Below are 21,407 nucleotides of genomic sequence, written 5' to 3' on the forward strand. Positions count from 1 at the left end.
GCTGATCATCACACACGCACTGAGGTAAGTGTTAACATTCAACAGCCCCTGAACGTGCATGTACGTTCGCAAGAGAGGCATACATAACCGACTCCTATAGTTCTGGACCTCCTCTTTCCAATGGTGTTTTTGTTTTTTAGCTGTGATGAATAGTTTTTGAGATACAGAGGTGCCTGACTGTGCCTGAGGGGATAGTCGCGTCTCGCACCACGTGCAAATAAAGGGTTAAGGGCACAAAACTGAAAAAAAAAAAGCAACAGAAACAACACAACACAGCGTCCAAGGAACCCAAATGGTGTACGAGCGGAATGTAAACAATGTGCCAGCCTCAGTGCAATGCTTGGTGACGATGTATTCTTCCGCCACACCCTACAAACTAGTTCCCGCGCGAAGTTCGTATTTTTGACGCAAACATCAAAAGTCTAAACAAGAATTATTTAATAATTTATGGGGATGTCGTAATCACGAAACGTCGTAGGTTGAGACCGTCATAACCTGAGGATTCTCTGAATATAGCTGTAGATATGAGGTTGAGACAAGATGTAGTAGATGTAAAAGTTGTATGAGGAATGTTCAATGAATCTGATCACTTTACAGTATTAGCCAAAATTAGGATGAAAGAGAAATGGGAATTCAGAGTGAGTGGGAAGAGGGAAAAGGGTAGAAAGGATCTAGCAAGTAAGAAACTACATGACAGCAGCCACAGGGAGATGTATAGGAGGAAACTGGAGGAAATAATTGGAAGAGCAAGAGCAGGAATAGGACACAGTGCAGGAGTGAATGAGGTATATGAGGTGTTTAACCCAGTGACTGCAGGGATCATGTTTCTTAACCTTTAAAGGACCGGAGGCAGCTATGGCCACTTTACAGGGCCAGGACCGGAGGCGGTTATAACGGCCTTGCTGTTTTTACGCCAAATTTAGCTACATTTCACTGATTTTTGTATTTCACTTATTGGGAACTCTGCCCGAGATTTAGTTTGGCTACTCTGTCAGTCTCTGCTCTGCTCTTATCATGGCAGAAAGCAGTGACACTGATTCCGAAGTGTCCGATTTCCTGCCCGCACCCTCCCGCTCTCGGACCTGAACGCCAAACATATTACCCTCCCGCTAACCACACACAAAAGGGGCTTTATTGCGTGGAGGGAGCTTATATTATAGACTAGCTTGCGTAAACAGACCTCAGGGCACCGTTTTCATTACGACCAAGCCATGGCCAAGCAGCCAAAACAGACGCAAGGCTGTTCCTGCCAGAATTCTCTCCTCTTCAACTCGCTGTCTCTCCATAACCACAGCATGTAGAGACTTCTGGATGGCATCATTAGAAAGAGGAAGACTTAATAGTGAGTACAAAATCTGTTTCATTTGCTCTTCCATTGTAGGTTAGGAGTAAGGAGTGTGTGAATACAGGTTATTTTCAGTGTTTAGCACTGGAGGCCCAGTCCTGGCAGCACCAAGATTACCACTGCTGCCGGTCCCGGAGGGGTTAAAGGCTCCTCTAAGCAAATTAAAGAGAAAAAAATCATCACACACACAAATCATTATATAACATATATCAATGCATTTGTGATCAATTTATGCATCTTCTATTTTTGGAGGCAAAAATTTGGCCTATCACTGGTACATGGTAAAGCCACAAATCTGGCCCATCGCTGCTACTGGGTTAACCCTGGACAGGTATCATGAGCCCAAAAGTACGCCACGCGCAGGCGCAAAGTCACTTTTTTTGTTTTTCTAACTAATCGGCAACTGCTTTGCTGGACTTAACACAACACCTCGACAGTGTTTTGTGAGCTGCATTGGAGGGTGGGTGTGCCTCTCCACACACTCCAGTCATTTACGAGTTCTGGCTTGTCGGTTCCCATATGGGAACTGCCGTACCTGGTGAGTGACAGACATTTTTTTATTTAATCTCAGACTTTATTTCCAACAAGTAGCGTAATAATTCAGGTATGTGAATATGACTAGCTCACAACACGACTAGGTACTGTATGAATATATTGAGGTGTATCCGGTGCTACATTGCTGCCATTTCTTCACATAGCTTTTTTTGGTAACGTTTTTTTCTTTTTCAGAATGGGTTGTAAAGGAATGAGTATGGAGGAAATTCAAGCAGCAATTTTTGACTCTGATGACAGTACCAGCGATGTGGAAATTGAAGCTACTACAGAGATTGAGACAGGTGACGTGAGCGAAGACGAGCTGACCACTGAACGACCTGACCCCGATAACCCGTGATAACATGTGATTCCAAATGAATGTCACTAAAAGTAAGATCAACATAGTGGTATTTTTTTTTTTTTTTTTTTTAACAGTATTATTTCATTGATCATAGTTAGAATATATTCTCCTTTCATTAGGGAGCATACTTACAAAATTAAATGTAAATCCATAAATATTTGGATACCTTAACAATCAATTTAACATGAATTAAGCATTATCCTCAGAGGTAAAAATAAGCCTTTTTTTCTTTTTTGCACAGATCTCCCAGGGCCAGCCTAAAGGACATCAATTTTGGACATGAATAGGGCTGATCATTCTTTTAAAAGGTGTTCTGAAGTCAGGGATGTTGGATGCAAATTTACGTATTTTTCAATAAAGTTTTCTTACCTGTGTCACAAATGACCAATTTTTTTTGGAAAAATTTTAATAAATTTTGATACTCGCTGTAGTTTCTTCAAAACCTTACATAACATTTAAGGAAGAGTTATATTTTATTTCTCAGGAAAATAAAAAAAAGAAAATGGGAACTTTTTTTTTTTGCAAATTTTTAAATTTGTGGTGTACAATTGGGAACGCCATACCTGATACGCTATGAAAATATAGCGATACCTGTCCAGGTTAAGGGGGGCGCTAAGGGGGGTCCTCCTGCCCATATGGTACATCCAATAGCTTCGAAATCTTAGTATGTTATTTGTTTCTGTAAATATATGACATTCTGTGAATTTCATGAAATTCGGGTGAAGTATAGGGGAGACTCATATAAAGTGTAATTTTCTTTGTTTTTGTTTCACACTTTATTTTTCAGTTAATCGCTGTGAAAAAAAAACAGAAACTTTGTTTCCATTTCTACATTTTGTATTTAAAAAATTGTGATATGTTGTTTTGTCTTCGAGCAAAAAAATTTGCAATTTTTTTCACTTACAATTTTCTCTACTCTGTCTGTTTTCTTTATACATTTTTGAAATATCATAAATACAAAAAATTGCCCTTTAGTTGTAGTTTTAGGTGATACCAAACAAAAGTCGGACAGACTTTTTCCTGATTTTGTGAAATTTTTTGAAGTGTAAAAAACTACTTTCAGAGATATTGGCTCCTAAAGATTTTTTTTGACATTCTATCCATGTCTTGCCATTTGTATTAAACTGATTGGCATGAAATTTTCACATATAATTGTGTATACCTTGTTGACTTACTGGAGAATGCTAAGGCATCTGGTACCCTTTATAAAAAGTATTACTCACTCGCAGGTGAGGGTGTCAGAAGGCGCCACCTTCCTCATTGTAGAAGAGGTTACGGTCAAGGTATTCCTGCACGACCGTACTGGGCACTTCTGTCTCGCGATGTCTGTAGCTGGGAAAGCGACACGGTGATGAAAGTTTCGCTTGTATCAGAAGGAGGAGGGTTCAACTGAACACCTCTGTGCAGAATTTGTTGCTGGAGCTGCAGTGATGTTTCATGTGGCAATGATTCTGCAGCTGGTGGTGATGTAGGTGGTGGTGGAGTAGATGGTGATGAAGCAGGTGGTGGTGGAGAAGGGCCTGATGAGGTACTCAGTGTAGGGAGTGGAGAATCAGCTGGTGGTGGAGCAGGTGGCGGTGGTGATGAGCGGCGGGTGAGCGTGGCAGGATTACGACTCGCTTCATAAGCTCTGAAACTGCTCCCTTCCTGGTCTTGGCCGCTCCATCTTGTTCAATAAGCCTTCTTCATGTTGATGGCTCTCTTACTACTCAACTTGCATTTGTACGTCATTTCTAAAGACCTTTATTTGGCTGGAGTACAAACGAACAGGTTGTGTGCCCTTCCCCATTGTTGTCTGGGTAGGGACTGGCTCCACCACACTCCTCTCCTCAACTCACACCCTCCCTGCGATCCGGCACGAGAGGAATGACAGATGACAAAATTTATGGAGAAAAAAATGTTCTAATGCAAATTTTACGTGCATACAAGCACTGAATGATACAGCGTGTGTTGGCGCGCGAGTCAGGCTATGACGCAATAGCGTGGGCCATTTAAATATGGCTTCCAGGGGTGAGGGGCTTTAATTTTACGAAAACAAACCTCACCACATGGCAATTTTGGCTATCCCGGCCGTGCTGAGCGAAAAAAATGTATTTGTCCAATTTCAAATATATTCGTAAAAAAATAACCTTAGTTGCCCCCCTTAAGAGTTCACTGATCAGGGCAACTGAAGAAGTAGTCACCTATAGGTCGTGTGCAAAAGGAAAGAAAGGTAGTGTGTGGCGGACGGATAATATAAAAGAGGCAGTTGAGGAGAAAAGAAGATACTATAAGAAAATATTAGAGAAATATGACAGAGGAGGCAAGAGAGAAATGAAAGAGGAAGTACAGGGAGAGTAAGATGCTGGTAAAGAGGCTGGTTAGGGAAAGTAAAGAGAGAGTGAATGAGGATTTGGGTAGGATAATATCAGCAAAATACTGCAATAAAAAACTTTTATGGAAAGAAGTTAAAAGAGAAATTGGGGAGGAAAGAGTGACACTTGTAGCATGAAAAGGAGAGATGGGGTGCTTGTGAGAGGAAATAAGGAGATAAGGGAAGTATGGAAGCAGCACTTTGAAACTGTAATGAATGAGTGTGGGAGGGAGAGCAGAGGTGACCAGTGTAGGAATAAAGATCAATGTAAGGCAGCCAGATCCACACGGGGAGGTGGAGAGAGGTGAGATAGAGGAGGCAATGAAGAACTTAAAAGTAGGAAAGACCCCTGGAGCTGATGGCATAACAGCAGAAATGTTGAAGTATGGAGGTGTAGTTGTAGAATGGATGTTATGGATATGTAACCTAGCATGGTAACAAAGTGAGGTACCAGAGGACTGAACAAGGGCTATTGTTGTGCTGCTGTACAAAGGGAAAAGAAGCAGATGTGATTGTAATAGTTACAGGGGGGTAAGTCTACTTATTATGGCAGAAAAGTGTATGGAAGGGTCTTAATGAGAGGATAAAGAAAATAACTGAAAAAAGTGTAAGCAATGAACAAGGGGATTTTAGGTTGTGTAATCAAATATTTGAACTGAAAATGCTATAGTCTATCAATTTTAACTTCTGCCCTTGGGCACGACTCAAATGAACAAGGAAGAGTGAAAAAATGAAAATGGGAGCGGACGAAGGATACTCATCCTCTTAACCCTTTCATTGCTAAGTGCTCGTGACGAGACTATCCCCTCAGGCGCACTCGGGCACCCCAGCGGGGTAAGGGGATCTCTTTTAACCACTATATCTCAAAAACTATTCATCACAGCTACAAAACAAAAACACCATTGGAAAGAGGAGGCCAAGATCTAAAAGATTTGGTTATGTAAGCCTCTCCTGCAAACATACAGGCATGTTCAGGAGGTGTTTTTTTACTGTGAGTGCGACTGGCGCTCGCAGCGAGCTTTTAGCACCACCAGCAAGTGACGCTAGTGCTCACTCTTTTAACCTCTGTATCTCAAAAACTATTCATCACAGCTAAAAAACAAAAACACCATTGGAAAGAGGAGGCCAAGATCTATATGATTTGGTAATGTAACCCTCTCCTGCAAAAGTACAGGCACGTTCAGGGGGTGTTGCCTGTGAAGACGTACATTTATACATGCGCGACGATCAGCCGTAAGGCAACTACTGTAGATCTCTTGATGATGGGGTGTTGGCAGGGCAGTATTGCCAACTGCAAAATTTACAACTATTTGGTCAAAATATCAGTCATGTGATAGGTGAAGCTATGCAAAAATGTCACTATATTGGACAACAACATCCACCAGTTGCTCGTCCGTAGATTTACCGTGCTGGGCTGACATGATTTTCCACCAAGTTTAGTGGAGAACCCACGCATTTGGCAATGCTGTGGTGTGAGAAATACTGTTGGAACACTCATATGCGGGAGATTTGAGTGCAGCTGGAGCTCGCAGCGAGCGTTTAGCACCACCAGCAAATACGCCTAACGCTCGCTGCGAGCGTTTAGCCATGAAAGGGTTAAAAAAACCACCAATATTTCCGCCTGCGGGTCACTTGTCTTTCAGGGGTCACTAACGTGACTAACCTAACTATAAATGGTCATGTAATATATTTAGAGCCTTACATCTAGTATAAACAACACTGATAATGATATTGTTATTGCAAACATTCATAAAGCTAGTTTGTGATGTACATTTGCAACATACAGCTTAATAAAAACCTTGCAGGTCAGCATAAATGCTAAGAATTTTTGGAGCATGATCTGAATATGAGCACAAAGATGTGACGTGGGGACATACACAGTTCCAATCATTAACCCCTTCACTACGGCAGGCGACAACAGCACCCCGCCACGTATCCGGTCTGGCCGTTTGCGCCAAATTTCAGATGTCGCTACTGAATATAATAAGTTTTAAGCCATAAACTCCACATAATCATCTTGTATTATACATAAAAATATGCAAAATTAAATGTTGCACATAAAAAAACAAATTAATTGATAATTTTGGGATGTATGCATAAATATACAGAGAAATTTGCATTATGCGTAGATGACGTGTATCTGCTGAATTGTATTTCCTTATATTAGCTACGATACACATATAGATTTGTGGAGGAAAGTGAAGGAGAGGGAAGGGAAGGACACAGACGTAAGATCATGGAAAATATCCCACTCATTCACAGGCAATACACACAGATTTCACGGAGTAAAAGGATGAAAGGCTGTCCTCCTGGAGGTGGGTCTTGTGTGTGTGTGTGTGTGTGTATTTACTTAGTTGTATTTACCTGGTTATGATATACGGGAAAAGAGCTACGCTCGCGCTGTTCCATCTCCATATCCTCTCTTATCCAACTTTTCCTTAAAATAATGAATGTTTTTTGCACAAGCCACCTCCTCCTCCAGTCTATTCCATAGCTCAATGCTTCTGTTTGGGAAGCTAAACTTTTTCACATCTCGCCTACATGTGGTCGCCCTCAACTTCTTTCCACGTTCTCTCGTTTCTCTCTCGTTCCACACACACAAGTCCTTTTTGTCCAGATTCTCCACCCCGCTCGCCACCCTGTACACCGCTATCAGGTCTCCTCTTTCTCTTCTTCTCTCCAGGGTTGTGAGCCCCATGCTATTGAGTCTCTCCTCGTAAGTCCAATTCCTTAGTTCTGGTACCATCTTAGTTGCCTCTCTCTGTACTCTTTCCAGCTTTCTTATGTCTTCTTTTCATGAGGAGACCAGACCACTGCTGCATCCAGCCTTGTCCTTATCATTGTAACTATTATTTTCTTCATCATCTCCTCGTCCAAATACACAAATGCCGTCCTTATGTTCCTCAGCAAATTCATAGTTTGTCCCGTTACCTGTTGATGTGTTTGTCCGGTGACATGTTCTCTGAGATAGTCACTCCTACATCTTTTTCTTCCATTCCTCTGCATATTATCTCACTTCCCATCTTATAATCATATTCACATCTTCTACCACTCCTACCAAACTCTATTTTCTTACATTTCCCAAGGTTGAATTCCATCTGCCATGTACCACTCCACTCCCATATTTTGTCCAGGTCCCTCTGCAATGCATCACAGTCTTTCACATCATTGACTCGTCTCAATAGCTTTGCATCATCTGCAAACAAACTCACATAGCTGGTCACTCCGTCCACCATATCATTTATATAAAGAGCAAACATTATTGGCACCAGCACCAAACCTTGTGGGACCCCATTCCTCACTGGGCACCAGTTGGAAACCTTGTCCTTGATTATTGTCTTCATTTCCCTGTTAGTTAGGAAGTCCTCCAGCCACTTAATCAGTCCATCACCCACTCCACCCTTATTTTTAATTTTCCAAATTAGTCTTTTGTGCGGTACTTTGTCGAATGCCTTTTTCAAATCCAGGTACACTCCATCCCCCCAGCCTTCTCTCTCTTGTATTAAATCTATCACCCTTGAGTAATAACATAACAAGTTGGTGACACAAGATCTCCCTCTCCTGAATCCAAACTGGCAATCCGAGATAATTCTCTCCCTTTCTAAAAAATCCGACCACCTGTTTTTAACTAGCCTCTCGCATATCTTCGCAACCACACTAGTGAGTGATACCAGTCTGTAATTTAATGGGTCCTCTCTCTTTCCTCCTTTATAAATTGGCACTATGTTTGCTCTCTTCCAATCTTGTGGTACCCTTCCTTCCCTCAGGGAGGTGCTCATTATGGAGTGCAGTTTCTCTGCAAGTTGCTCACTACATTCTTTCAGGATCCACCCTGATACTTCATCCGGCCCTGTCGCCCTTCTTACATCCAGCCTGTTCAAGCTTCCCGTGACCTTCTGCACCGTTAATTGTATCTCCTGCATAACCCTTCCTCTTTCCTGGCCTGGTGGTTGTACGAATTCATCTTTCTTTGTGAAAACTCTATGAAAGCTGTTGTTCATCACTTCTGCCATCTCTACTGGGTCTTCATATGCAGCTCCATCCATTTTCAGTTTATCGATTGTTTCTCTATTCTTTAATATGCCGTTCACATGTCTATAAAATAATTTAGGTTGGTCTTTGCATTTGTCGATTATATCTTTTTCATATTTCTGTTTTTCTTGTCTTCTAATCTTTGTATATTCATTCCTTGCTTGTTTGAAATTGTTCCACGCGTTGATTCTTCTTCGTCTCCTCCATCCCTTCCAGGCTTCCTCCTTTCTTTATCTAGCCGCCTTGCATCTTTTAAAGGGGGCAACTACGGGGGGTCCTCCTGTGCACATGGTACGTCCAATAGCTTTGAAATCTTAGTATGTTGTTTGTTACTGTAAAGGTATGTTATTCTGTGAATTTCATCAAATTCGGGTGAAGCTTAGGAGAGCCTCAAACAAAGCGTAACTTTTGTTTTTTTGTTTCATAGGCTCTATTTTTCAGTTAATCGGTTTGAAAAAAATACCATAAAAACTTTGTTTACCTATCTACATTTTGCTGGAAGTAACTTTTTTGATTTTTTGTTTTGTCTTCGAAGAAAAAAATTACAATCTTTCTCCCCATTTTGTGATCCTCTTTTCGGTCAATCGTTGTGTGTGTGTGTGTGTGTGTGTGTGTGTGTGTGTGTGTGTGTCTGTGCATGTGTCTGCATCTGTGTCTGCGTCTGTGTGTGTGTATTTACCTTGTTTACCAAGTTGTGAAATACAGGAAAAGAGGCGTACTAGGCTCGTGCTGTCCTGTCTCCATAACGCTTATTATCCAGTTTGGCTTTAAATTCATGAATCATTTTTGCACACAGTCTCCTTGTCAAGTCCGTTCCATGTTGTTATGCTTCTGTATGGAAAACTGTATTTCTTGATGTCTCTCCTACAGTCACTCTTCTTCAATTTCTTACCATTGCCTCTTGTCACACTTTTGTCACGTTCCACTAGGTCTTCCCTGTCCAATTTTTCCAATCCCTCTTGTATCCTGTACAATGCTATTAGGTCCCCTCTCTCTCTTCTGCTCTCCAGTGTTGTTAGTCCCAATTTCTCCAGTCTTTCTTCATAAGTATGTTCTCTCAGTGTCCAGTAATTTAGTCGCTGTTCTTTGTATTCTTTCCAACTTTCTAATTTCTTTCTTCAATCTAGGTGACCACACTAATGCTGCATATTCCAGTCTTGGACATATCATCGATGTTATTAGTTTCTTCACCATTTCTTTATCTAAATATGTAAATGCTGCTTTTATGTTTCTAAGAAGATCGTATGTTTCCCCAGTTATCCGGTCTATATGTTTTCCAAAGGATAACTTGTCTGTTATGATCACTCCCAGATCTTTTTCTTCAGAGGGCCTTCACGAGTGCCACGGCCCACCTGTGGAACGCCTTCACGGGTGAAGTGGGCGTTAGGGCAATGAACACCCAGCAGAAGAAAGGTGGCAGCTCATGCCTGGTGTCACATTTACCTGCCCTAGTCGTATCTGCCTGAGCACAAAACAACATTAGTGACATTGTGCGAGACAATGCTTTAAGAGAGGCGACCTCAAGACAGAGGTCATCTTTAGCATGGGGACAATTTCCCCATCCCTTTTGTCATATGTATACCATTGTATCTTGATATTTAAATAAAAAAAATAAAAGAGAGAGAGAGAGAGAGAGAGATCAGTTTCTCGTTCACGGTTCGATCAGCCGAATGCCTGCGAAATAAGCTCGATGTTATGCAAATATGTTAAAGAAAAGAAAAAAAAGATGAGAGAGAGAGAGAGAGAGAGAGAGAGAGAGAGAGAGAGAGAGAGAGAGAGAGAGAGAGAGAGAGAGAGAGAGAGAGAGAGGAAATAGGTTGCTCTCTCTCTCTCTCTCTCTCTCTCTCTCTCTCTCTCTTCGTATCAGAGGTGTCAATCTTTTGACCCCCTCCATCTCTCTCTCTCTCTTTTTTTCACACACACACACACACACACACACACACACACAAGACTCACCTCCAGGAGGACAGCCTTTCAGCCTTTTACTCCATGAAATCTGTGTGTATTGCCTGTGAATGAGTGGGATATTTTCCATGATCTTACGTCTGTGTCCTTCCTTTCCCTCTCCTTCACTTTCCTCCACAAATCTATTTCTTTATCACAACTAATATAAGAAAATACAATTCAGCAGATACACGTCATCTACGCCTAACGCAAATTTCTCTGTATATTTATGCATACCTTTCAAAATTATCAATTAATATACGTTTCTTTAGTGCACAATATAATTTTGCATATTCTTATATATAATACATGATGATTATGTGGAGTTTATGGCTTAAAACTTGTTATATTCAGTAGCGATGTCTGAAATTTGGTGGCCAGCCCGGATACGGGGCGGGGCGCTGTTTTCACCTAGCCGGAGCGAAAGGGTTAATAACTTTCCTGTTAAGGGTTGTTTCAAAAGCTTTACAAAGACAAGAAAGCAAAGTTATAGGACAGTAGTTTAAGGAATTAGAATGGTCACCCTTCTTAGGCACAGGTTGCATGTAGGCATACTTTCAGCAGGAAAGAAAAATAAATGTTGAAAGGCAAAGACAATAACCTACAATATCCAGCATCCAATAATTCTAGAGCATCAAACTTTAAGTCTAGTGTAGAGATTCAATAAGTTTACTTCCATTCTTGAATTTCACCGAGAGCCAAGCAAAAAGAAAAATGCCATGACGTCATAAATGAGAATTCCAAGGAGCAGTTATAAAAAGTTGTAAAATTATTTTAGAGGAGGAAAGTAGAGGTAAGACCTATCCTTAAGGTAACAATACCTGTGGGTTGTGCCAAAAGAGCTTGATGAATCGGTTGTTAAGAACAGCTTCAGTACTTCGGTATGCTGCATTAGCCTCAGAGTGACTGTTGAAAGTCACCAGAGCATTCTCTGGGTTGCCTTCATGATGGACCTGAAAGGACAATTATTCCGTAAAATCTCTTCAGAAACTAAACTACTGATGGAGGACTGAAGAACACAAACTGGGACAAAGGTGAAGCAGAAGAGCTTACAAAAACTATAAATATGAAAAAGAAAATAATGTGAGATAATTTATAATGAGAATCAATGAGGTGCCAATTTCAGGTTCTAAAGCAAAAAGTTAAAAGGCAAAATCACATACAATGGGAACAAAACAATAAAGGTGGTTTAGCAGTTTTATGGTGAAATGTATCATTCAAGCATTCAGCCCCTGCAGAGTATGAAGAGGAAAATCTCCTCAGGAAGATACTATTAGTGAAGACCTTATGAAGGATGTTGCAGAAAACTTTCAAAACTTTTTACTCTGCTTGGAAGGAAAAATACTGAACATCTGAAAAATTGCAGACATATTTTTGACACTTTCACTGGAGAAAAGTAATAGGTTTTAAAAATACTTAACAAAAATAATAACAATAACAATAAAATATTAATAATAATAATAATAATAATAATAATAATAATAATAACAACAACAATTATAATTATGAGTAAATATAATTATCATCATTATGTATTTTAAAGCCTACTACTTTTCCCAGACGAGGGAAATGCCAGAGCTGTGTAATAATTATAATCAGTAATCTTATAAATTAATAATATAGTTATCTGCAACAGTATCAATAACTTGAAACTGAAGATCGACACTAAATGATAGTTTTTGTCCCCCCCACCCCCCCTTTTTTTTACGCCTATAGCGCCGGTAGGCTTTCTTCAGGGGCCAGATGGTCAGCCCAAGCCCGTCGTGGCGCAGGCAATTTTTTTTATAGTTTATGTGGCTCATGCTTTAGGGTAGGCGGTGGCTGAACTGGTAGCATACTGGGCCCACATTCACCGCGTGATGGACGACGCGGGTTTCAAATCCCCACGCTACCACCTCGGATTTTTCAGTCACTGCCGAGTGGCTTAAAACTACCCACATGCTGTCCTGAAGACCACCCATCAACCCGGACTCTAGAGGAAGCCGTCCAAGCGAATCAAGAACGAGTTCCGGGGGGCAGCATGAGCCAATGCAAGATGGCGCCACTATAAACACTCGCCTGCGCCAGAACGGGCTGGGCCGACCATCAGGCCCCACCTGGAAGAAGCCTTGGGCCGACCATCAGGCCCCACCGGGAAGATGCCTACCGGCGCAATAGGCAGCAACGTTGGGAAAAAAAAAAAAAAAAAAAAAAAAAAAATGCTGCCCTCCAGAACTCATTCTTGATTCACTGGACGGTTTCTTCTAGAGTCCGGGTTGATGGGTGGTCTTCTGGACAGCATGTGGGTGGGTGACTGGATGGGTGGGTGACAGCATGTGGGTAGGTGGTGACTGGAAAATCCCAGGTGGTATCATGGGGATTTGAACCAACGTTGTCCATGGCGTGGCGAATGTGAGCCCAGCACGCTAACCACTCAGCCACCACCTACCTGTTGCATGCATATTACTGATACTGACAACTGTTTCCTGTGTATAGGCTATTATATATTACCCACAAAATCAGACACACTGTGTGACAGCAAGTCACTAGAGCACAATAATGCAAACCTCAGACTCACGCACCACGACTACAGTATTTTCAGACCAGTCAAATACGCAAAGATTTCCCTTCTGTACCTCCTGTACCTGGGGTATGTGTACTTCAGGTTGAGAACCACTGACCTAAATGGTTTAAACTGTCCTTAGAGGAAACTTTCCAAAAAATTCACCGGAACGATAAAGAAAATTAAAATAGGAATATCCAAGTAATCATAGATTTCCAGATGACACTTTTTTATTGAGACTGGTGGTGAACTGCACCATATGATAAAACTAAACAGGAAGCGTCTATAACATGGGTTTAACTAGGGATGTACCGATACCAAAATTTTGACCAATACCGATACCGATACCCCAATATTTGACCGATACCGATATCGATACCGATACCAATACCGATACCTGTACATTAATTTTTTATACAACAATTCCAGCAGCAAAAAGGCAATATCAAATGTTAAGAAAAAAAAAAGCACTACTTGTTATTCCACCATAGAAGGGAAGGAAAAAAAAAGTAACCAGTGGTGGCCTGAAAAAAGGTGTCCACAGATCCATAGCCAGACGTGCTGACCACTGCACCACGGAAACGCATATTAACCCTATACGGCGCGGCAAGGCAGCAGTGCGTGGTTAACCCAAGTGTTAACACCCACCCCCATGAGTTTCGACAAGGGGCGAGGGAGATGCCTCGTGAGGTCTAGTTGACTCAGCAAGGTTAGCTTTACTTAATTGCCACATATTTAGGCAGCCCTGGCAGCGTATCCCGTTGCGGAGCGACCGTCTGACTGACTGAGGCAGGCAAATGAGGCAAGTGAAGGGTTCTGCCAATCCCGCGCCGAAGCTACTAAACCTGTATTGTACACATCCGCTGTACCAAAGGCTATACTGTATACCAAGTATTATATACTTGTATTCAAAGTAATATGAATCTTATCGTTTAAAATGATGAAAATTAAATCTCAGGAAATTCCAAACTACGTAGTATCATGATACTGGATAATTACACTTTAATATTTTTTCAACAAATTAGAAAATCCAGTTTCTGTTGAACAAAATTATTTGCAACGAGTGACATGCAACGTACAAAACTCCTTCAAGTATCGGTAGTATTGGCAGAAAATCAGTCAATACCGATACCGATACCGATACTCTTAAAATGTGCCGATACCACCGATACTGATACATCGGTACATCCCAAGGTTTAACAGGAGTTGGACGTGCAAAACCCTGAGGATGGGTTGGTATGCCCCTAACCAGAGTCCTCCCACAAGTCTGTTGGGTGTGGCATCCCTGTAAGGCTGGGAGATGGGAGTCCTGGAGGTTGAGCGATGCCGTAGTCATGTGCTACTGCTAGTAGCACCCCTCTTTGGTCCCTTATTCTGGCAAACATGGGAAGCCTCTCCTGGCTCAAAGGCTAATTGGCTAGTCTATGTCTGCCTGACCATGAGCCAAGCAACCACCACTTTGTCGGGTGGTGGCTGCATATATTCTCCTGCTACCCCTGGGGCTGTTGGGCTAATAGGCCCAATGATCAGCCTCCCCTTGTGGGGCTCTGTGCCTGTGGTGGGTGGGGGCATAAGAGAGTGATTCTCTATGAGATATTTATGGCATCCAGTTCTATGACAGGTCTGGGGAGGGGTAGGAGGCACCACTGCCCTGCCAACAACACCCACACCCTTTTCTTGGAGAACACTTGTCGGTTCACCCGAGTCTGAAGTAAGCATTATCACGCAACGGCAGCCTGCAGCCACACGGCGTGTCCGATTTCGTGGATACTGTATGCTAGCCTACGCATAGTAAACAGTCGTCAGTGTAAATAACATGCAGGCAGCAATAACATATACCGTCAATTATAGTTGATTATGAGTTAAAAATATTAGAAATGTTATAAACTGCTGTTTTAGTAATTTACAAGATCGCTGATTATGATTATTAAACAGCCTTGAAGTTGTCCACCACTGAGAAAATTAGCAGGCTTTATATAAATGAAACAGCTATTTGCGACATTACAAATATTTTTCTAACTCAAAATCGACTATAATTGATGGTATTTGTTATTGCTGCTTGCATATTATTGACACTGGCGACTGTTTACTATGCGTAGGCTAGCATATAGTATCCACGAAATCGTAAACACCATGTGGCTGCAGGTTGCCGTTGCGCGATAATGCTCACTTCAGACTCAGGTGAACCGACTATAGGGTAGAGCAGACAAGACACAAGCTCATTGAGCCAGATCCAGGGTTAACCTCTGGCAGGCTCTCCTTGTGGGTGCCTGGAACATTCTGAGCCACTCAAGAGAATTAGCAATTTGCTCATCTGTCACCTGAAATCAGGAGGTTGAGTGGACATAGTGGAGTTCTCTGAGACAAGGAGACCTGACAATGGAGAGTATAACTGGTCAGGACAGAACTGAAGCTGCTGATGTGAATTCAATCTCATCTGCAAAAGTTTCCAAGAGATGAGTGTTCCAGGTTTGCACCTGGCAAGTTAACAACTGACCAAATCCTAGCACTTCACGTCATTATGGAACAATAACCTAAGTTGCAACAAGGGCTGATCACAGCCGATGTGAATCCTAAGAAAGCTTTTGACTCAGTACATTGTGAGGCACTCTGGGACATTCTGCAGATCTATGGGATTCCTGCAAGGATTATTTACCTAATGACTGGCCTTCACTCTGGGACTAAGTGCTGTTTATTCAGGAGTGGGGCAGCAATGCATCCTTGCTCCATTACCTTTCTGCATTTGCATGGACTAGGTATTGGGCAAAGTTGTTGATCAAGTTGTTGCAGAGCATCTGTTGGCAATATCATGGTCGCTGACCTTGTTTTATCTGATGATGTACTGCTCGCAGAAACACTGGAGGTCTTGGTGTTAGATTTTGAAGTGCTGCAAGACGAGGCAAAGCCTCTGGGACTGAAGGTCACCTGGGTCAAAACCAAGGTCCAGGCTATTAGAGGCTTATTGGCTTATTCAGTCTGTTCACACATGTGGTGAGGACATCGGTCACCAAAACTTTCACGTATCTTGGTAGTGTATTCAATAACAATGGTAGGTCTTACCAGGAAGTCACTCAACAGACTAGCTTGATCCTTGGTGTTATGGCCTCCCTCAACACAAGCATATGGTGTTGTCAATATCTATTGCGGGCCAACTGAGATATGAATCCTTGAGTTGTTTGTGCTCCCTGTCTTCTAGTATGGTTGTAGACATGGACTCAGAAGAATGACTTGGAGAGGCATGTCAATCCTTTTCATACTAAGTGCCTTTGCAGGATCATGGGGGATCACTGGAATGACTTTGTGTTGAACCAGTGAATATGTGATGAAACTAAATCAAGGCCTGTAAGAAGCTTAGCGTGCCAACTCTAGCCAAATGAGCATGTGGCACGCCTCCCGGACATCAACTGGATGTCTGTTGGTTTCAATATGTTAATACCATTTACACTAAGTCAGGAATAAAAGTGCTGAGGACTAGAAATTAAAGGAATTTTGACAGGAAAAACTCCCAGAAGTAGGTGCAGGTCCCTGAGTTTCCTCATTCAAGAGATGCAGCGAATTATAAAGATATTTCTTTTTAATCCAAAAGTCCCAGGGATGTTACTAATTACTAAATCACAGTGATTTTTTCTAATTTCTTGAATGCCATCTTGTAGGTACAGAAAATAGCAGGGAGTATAACAAGATATTGTATTCATAACCTGATAAATTAATTACCTGTATGTTTACAATTGTACCAAACTTGGCAAAGTGGTCATTGAGATGGGCGATGGTGTTGAGGCCAGGAGGAATCTTTCGCAGTTCCAGGGTGCAGCTTTCAAGGTCTTGTCGTGTTCCTTTGGATGGTAATGAGAGGCTGTGTCCCCCTGATGCTACCACTGGCCCTAAACGCCTGGCTAAGGATGGGCCCACTGCACTACCTCCCTGTGGAAGAAAACATCATTAAGCTTCACACTTTATCGTTATATTATATTGACTGTTTCTCTCAGAGACAGGGTGGAGTCAAAAAGGCCATGTGAACAATTACATAACTAAAAATGTTGAAGAAGACCCATTCCCAAACTTCAACCTACAATAATCAAGTTATATCCCTTGTAGTTCCCTTTAATCATTTGCAATGGAATAGACATTCTAATGCCTCGTAGATAAAATCCTACTAATAACACTGTATTTATACATAAGGTAAAGGTAAAGTTGGGGGCATACGCTGCAGCAGCGCGTGGCCTCAGTGCTCATCTCCGTGACATTGGCCCTTGAGCCGGTGGTGGGAGGGAGCCCATTACCCCGGGGCAAAGGGCCAGTGTGACATCTGGGTTACCACAGTTTACCTTCCCCAGGTTTCCCCAGGTACCCATTTATCGACCAGTCCGAGAGGGAGGATGAACAGCTGGGTGAGCTGCACGCCGACTGCCCGGGCCAGGATTCGAACCCGGGCCCGCGGAGTAGAAGCCAGGCACGCTGACCACTAGACCATGGAGGCGTATATATTTACATTAGTATACAAATATTTACAATAACCTATCCTTTAAGACATCCTATGGACATGTCATTCAACAAAATACAAAGAAAAGATGAAGCAATATAACTTCACCCAGACTTTAGTTGCCACTTTATTACTGGTGCCAAACATCTTGATTTAGAACTGACGAGTTGAAGAATAGGAGGCAAATTATACTCTGGGGTGATGTGAATTGAATGCAAATACATTTGAATAACAGACTGGTAGTTACAGGATGCCCCCATTAGTTGACTGTTCATTACTTGACATTTACATTACTTCAACATTTGGAAATATGCCTTTTAAATTGCAATCCCACCTCTTAAAAATTCAAATTGCCCAACCCAGCCACCTGCTGGTGGTACAGTACTGTCTCCAAGTTTGCGATAAATAGGTCGACATTGTGGGCCGCAAACGCTGAAATCGCAAACTTTGAACCATTATTCTTATGGGGAAAATTGAAAACCGTCGACACCTTGTGCTTGGCCACCCATCTGGGTGGCCAAGCGCATGTGTGTAGATGGCCCCAGCCGCGTGCTGGGCCCGAGGAGCTGGCGGGCGGCTGATGATGGTAATGGTGGTGATGAGTGTCGGCGGCATGGCCTTTGCATCGGCACCGCCTGAACGGTGTTTTTGTCGGGGCCCGTGTGTGTGTGGCTGTGTTTGTTGTGTGTTTGGGCTTCTCAATTTGCCAATTCTTGTTTTCCACATGTTGCACAGGACCCTTTTCTTTTCTTCCAGCTCTTCTTTTTGAAAAGGAAGAGATGGAAGGAAAGAAAGAGGTCCCGTGCAACATGTGGAAGGTGGGAATTGGCAGACTGAGGAACCTGGGCCCACGATGGGCACAGCCACCCGTGCACAGGTTCCGATGAAGGTGCCGTTTGGGTGGCGCTGATGCGGGGGCCGCGCTGCCGACACTCATCATCACCATCACCATCACCATCATCAGCCGCCCGTCAGCTGCTCAGGCCCGGCACGAGGTCGAGGCTGCTCGCACACATGCGCCCGGCTTCCCGGATCCCACTCACCATGCTTCCCGCGGCCAATGGAAAGGCCCATGGGGTGGGTAAGAGCGAGAATGGGAATCAAGGACCACAACGAAGTGTGAAAAAAAATGGTTTTAGCAGCCTTTTCCTTTTCCTTACGGGTCATATCGCAACTTCAGTTTTCAATAAAAAACGAATTTTTGAGGTCCCTATCGCAAACTCAGTGAATCGCAGACTTGAAACTCGCAATCCTGGAGACAGTATTGTACATTCTGAAAGGCTTTGTGCTGGGTACAGTGTGATATTATCTTTTTCTTGACTTAGAGAGGCATGTCGATGCCTTTGGTACCAAGTACTTATGCAGGATCATGGGGTATTGATGGAATGACTTTGTGTCAAACCAGTGACTACTCCGTGAAACTGAATCAAGGCCTGTTACCAGCTTAGTCCGTGAGCGCCAACTCTGGCTATATGGGCACGTGGGATACCTCTCGGATGTCGATCCTGCTCACAGGGTTGTTTCTGTACGAGACAACCCTGAGTGGAAGACCAAGGGGATGGATGCCCATGTAACTCATGGCTGGGGCAAGTCAGCTGATTCCTGCAGGGAAGAACTTGGGATGGATAGGGTGGCTGCATAAGAGCTTGCTCGGGAGGACCGCCAGGAGTATGGACGGCAAGGGAGTGAAGCATCACACCCCTGGGTGTATGCTCCCCATTAGTTAGTTATGTACAGTTATACCTCAATATCCATGGATTTAACATCCACATTCTCAACCTGTTCCAGAATTATCACGTGAAGTGACAGGTTTTTGTTTTTGCTCACTCAGATTAATCAATCACATCATATGACGTTTGATGAAAATTTCATTCCCACACAAATGGAATGCCTTTAGTAGTCTATAATTTAAGTTTCTGAAAGTGTCAAGTATCTTTCCACAAGTCATGAGTGATAGTGTTACATACACTGTACTTGATTGTTTTTACCATGGTAATTAGATTTCAACACGGCATGCTCTCTTGAGAATAAATTCAGTCTGCAATGCTTGATTTCAGCAATGAGGGGAGTGATACTGATAGTGAAGTTGCAATGGACAAGTGAAGTTACACTGGACAATAGTAATAAAAGATGGAGAGAATAACAAAACAATCTTTCTTACACAGGAAGATTTCATCAAAATTGTTAGCAAATAAGATATTATGAATTCTTTGATAATATCATTTTATATTAATGTATGGTATTTTTGTTATAAAAACTAGTCTCCGCTCTTTTTTTCACGACTGTCAGGTAGGAAAAACATACAATAAAACCTCACCATTTGCTCCCTCGCCATTTGTGTGGCCTTAATTTGCGGCCATCGTCCCACCATTTGTGCAGGTGGTCTTGCCATTTGCGCACCTTGCCCCCCCACCACTGACTATGGGTCGGTTCCCCTAGTGCCGTCTCCCATGTAAATTTAAATTTCTACGTAGCATCAATAAACATGTCCACGGTGGTGATGAAGTTGTTGGTGGTGATGAAGGTGGTGGTGGTGATGAAGGTGGTGGTGGTGATGAAGGTGATGATGAAGGTGGTGGTGGTGATGAAGGTGGTGGTGGTGATGAAGGTGATGATGGTAATAAAGGTGGTGGTAGTGGAGATGAAGGTGGTGGCAGTGATAAAGGTGGTGGGGGTTATGAATGTGGTGGTGGTGATGAAGGTGATGGTGGTGGTGATCAAGGTTGTGGTGGTGAAGGTGGTGGTGGTGGTGATTAACGAGGTGGTGGTGAAAAGATGGTGGTGGCGGTGATGAATGTGACGGTGGTGGTGATAATAGTGGTAGTGATGATGAAAACGGTGGTGGCAATTAAGATGGTTGTGGTGATGAAGGTGGCAATGGTGGTGATGCAGGTGGTGGTGGTGATAGTGGTAGTGGTGATAAAAGTGAAGGTGGTGATGAAAGTGAAGGTCCACAGTGATGAAGTCGCCACCTTCTCCACTTTCACTACTACCACCACCACTTTCATCACCACCCCACATCCATCACCACCACAACTTTCATCACTACCACACATTCATCACCACCACACATTCATCACTACCACAATTTTCATCACTACCCCACATTCATCACCACCACAACTTTCATCACTACCCCACATTCATCACCACCACAACTTTCATCACTACCCCACATTCATCACCACCACAACTTTCATCACTACCACACATTCATCACCACCACAACTTTCATCACTACCACACATTCATCACCACCACAACTTTCATCACTACCACAATTTTCATCACTACCCCACATTCATCACCACCACAACTTTCATCACTACCCCACATTCATCACCACCACCAAGCAGAATTTAGAGAGGATTCTTATGGTATCCTCAAAATCCTCATACGAGTATTAGTTCCCGAGTTACACCAAGAAAACTGTATATTTTTCCTCTCCCATCAGAGTAGGCTAACAACTAAAAATCGCTCCACGCTCCTCATCTACGCTTCTTAGAAAGGTTGCCATATATTACCATTAAGAAACTTATCCTAACAAATGACACTTCCAAATTTGACGCACTTTCACCGAAAACTTAATTTTTAATCAATTTTTTTAACTTTTATGACGCGTTTCGCGTCATCGTGCGCCAGGACCTTTTGACCCCTGATGACGCGAAACGCGTCATCGTGCACGAGAGGGTTAACAGTGATGTTCCACAGGACTCTGTCCTATCACCCACTCTCTTCCTGTTATTCATCAATGATCTTTCCATAACAAACTGTCCTGTCCATTCATACACCGATGATTCCACTCTGCATTATTCA

At 42.6% G+C, this 21,407-nt stretch overlaps 1 protein-coding gene across 3 annotated transcripts in view; it reads right to left on the bottom strand.

Annotated features, from left to right (window-relative positions):
- Window positions 1–21,407, bottom strand: part of LOC127000284 (RNA-binding protein 26-like) — a 96,971-nt gene that overhangs the window by 53,676 nt on the left and 21,888 nt on the right. For all 3 annotated transcript variants that reach the window (XM_050863808.1, XM_050863806.1, XM_050863809.1), the window contains 2 exons: window positions 16,826–17,032; window positions 11,391–11,522 (listed from right to left, as the gene is read on the bottom strand). In XM_050863808.1, the coding sequence (XP_050719765.1) occupies window positions 11,391–11,522; window positions 16,826–17,032 (339 nt within the window). The remainder of the gene's footprint in view (window positions 1–11,390; window positions 11,523–16,825; window positions 17,033–21,407) is intronic.

This window comes from Eriocheir sinensis, chromosome 18 (genome assembly GCF_024679095.1).
Source record: "Eriocheir sinensis breed Jianghai 21 chromosome 18, ASM2467909v1, whole genome shotgun sequence".
Classification (NCBI taxonomy): Eukaryota; Metazoa; Arthropoda; class Malacostraca; order Decapoda; family Varunidae; genus Eriocheir; species Eriocheir sinensis.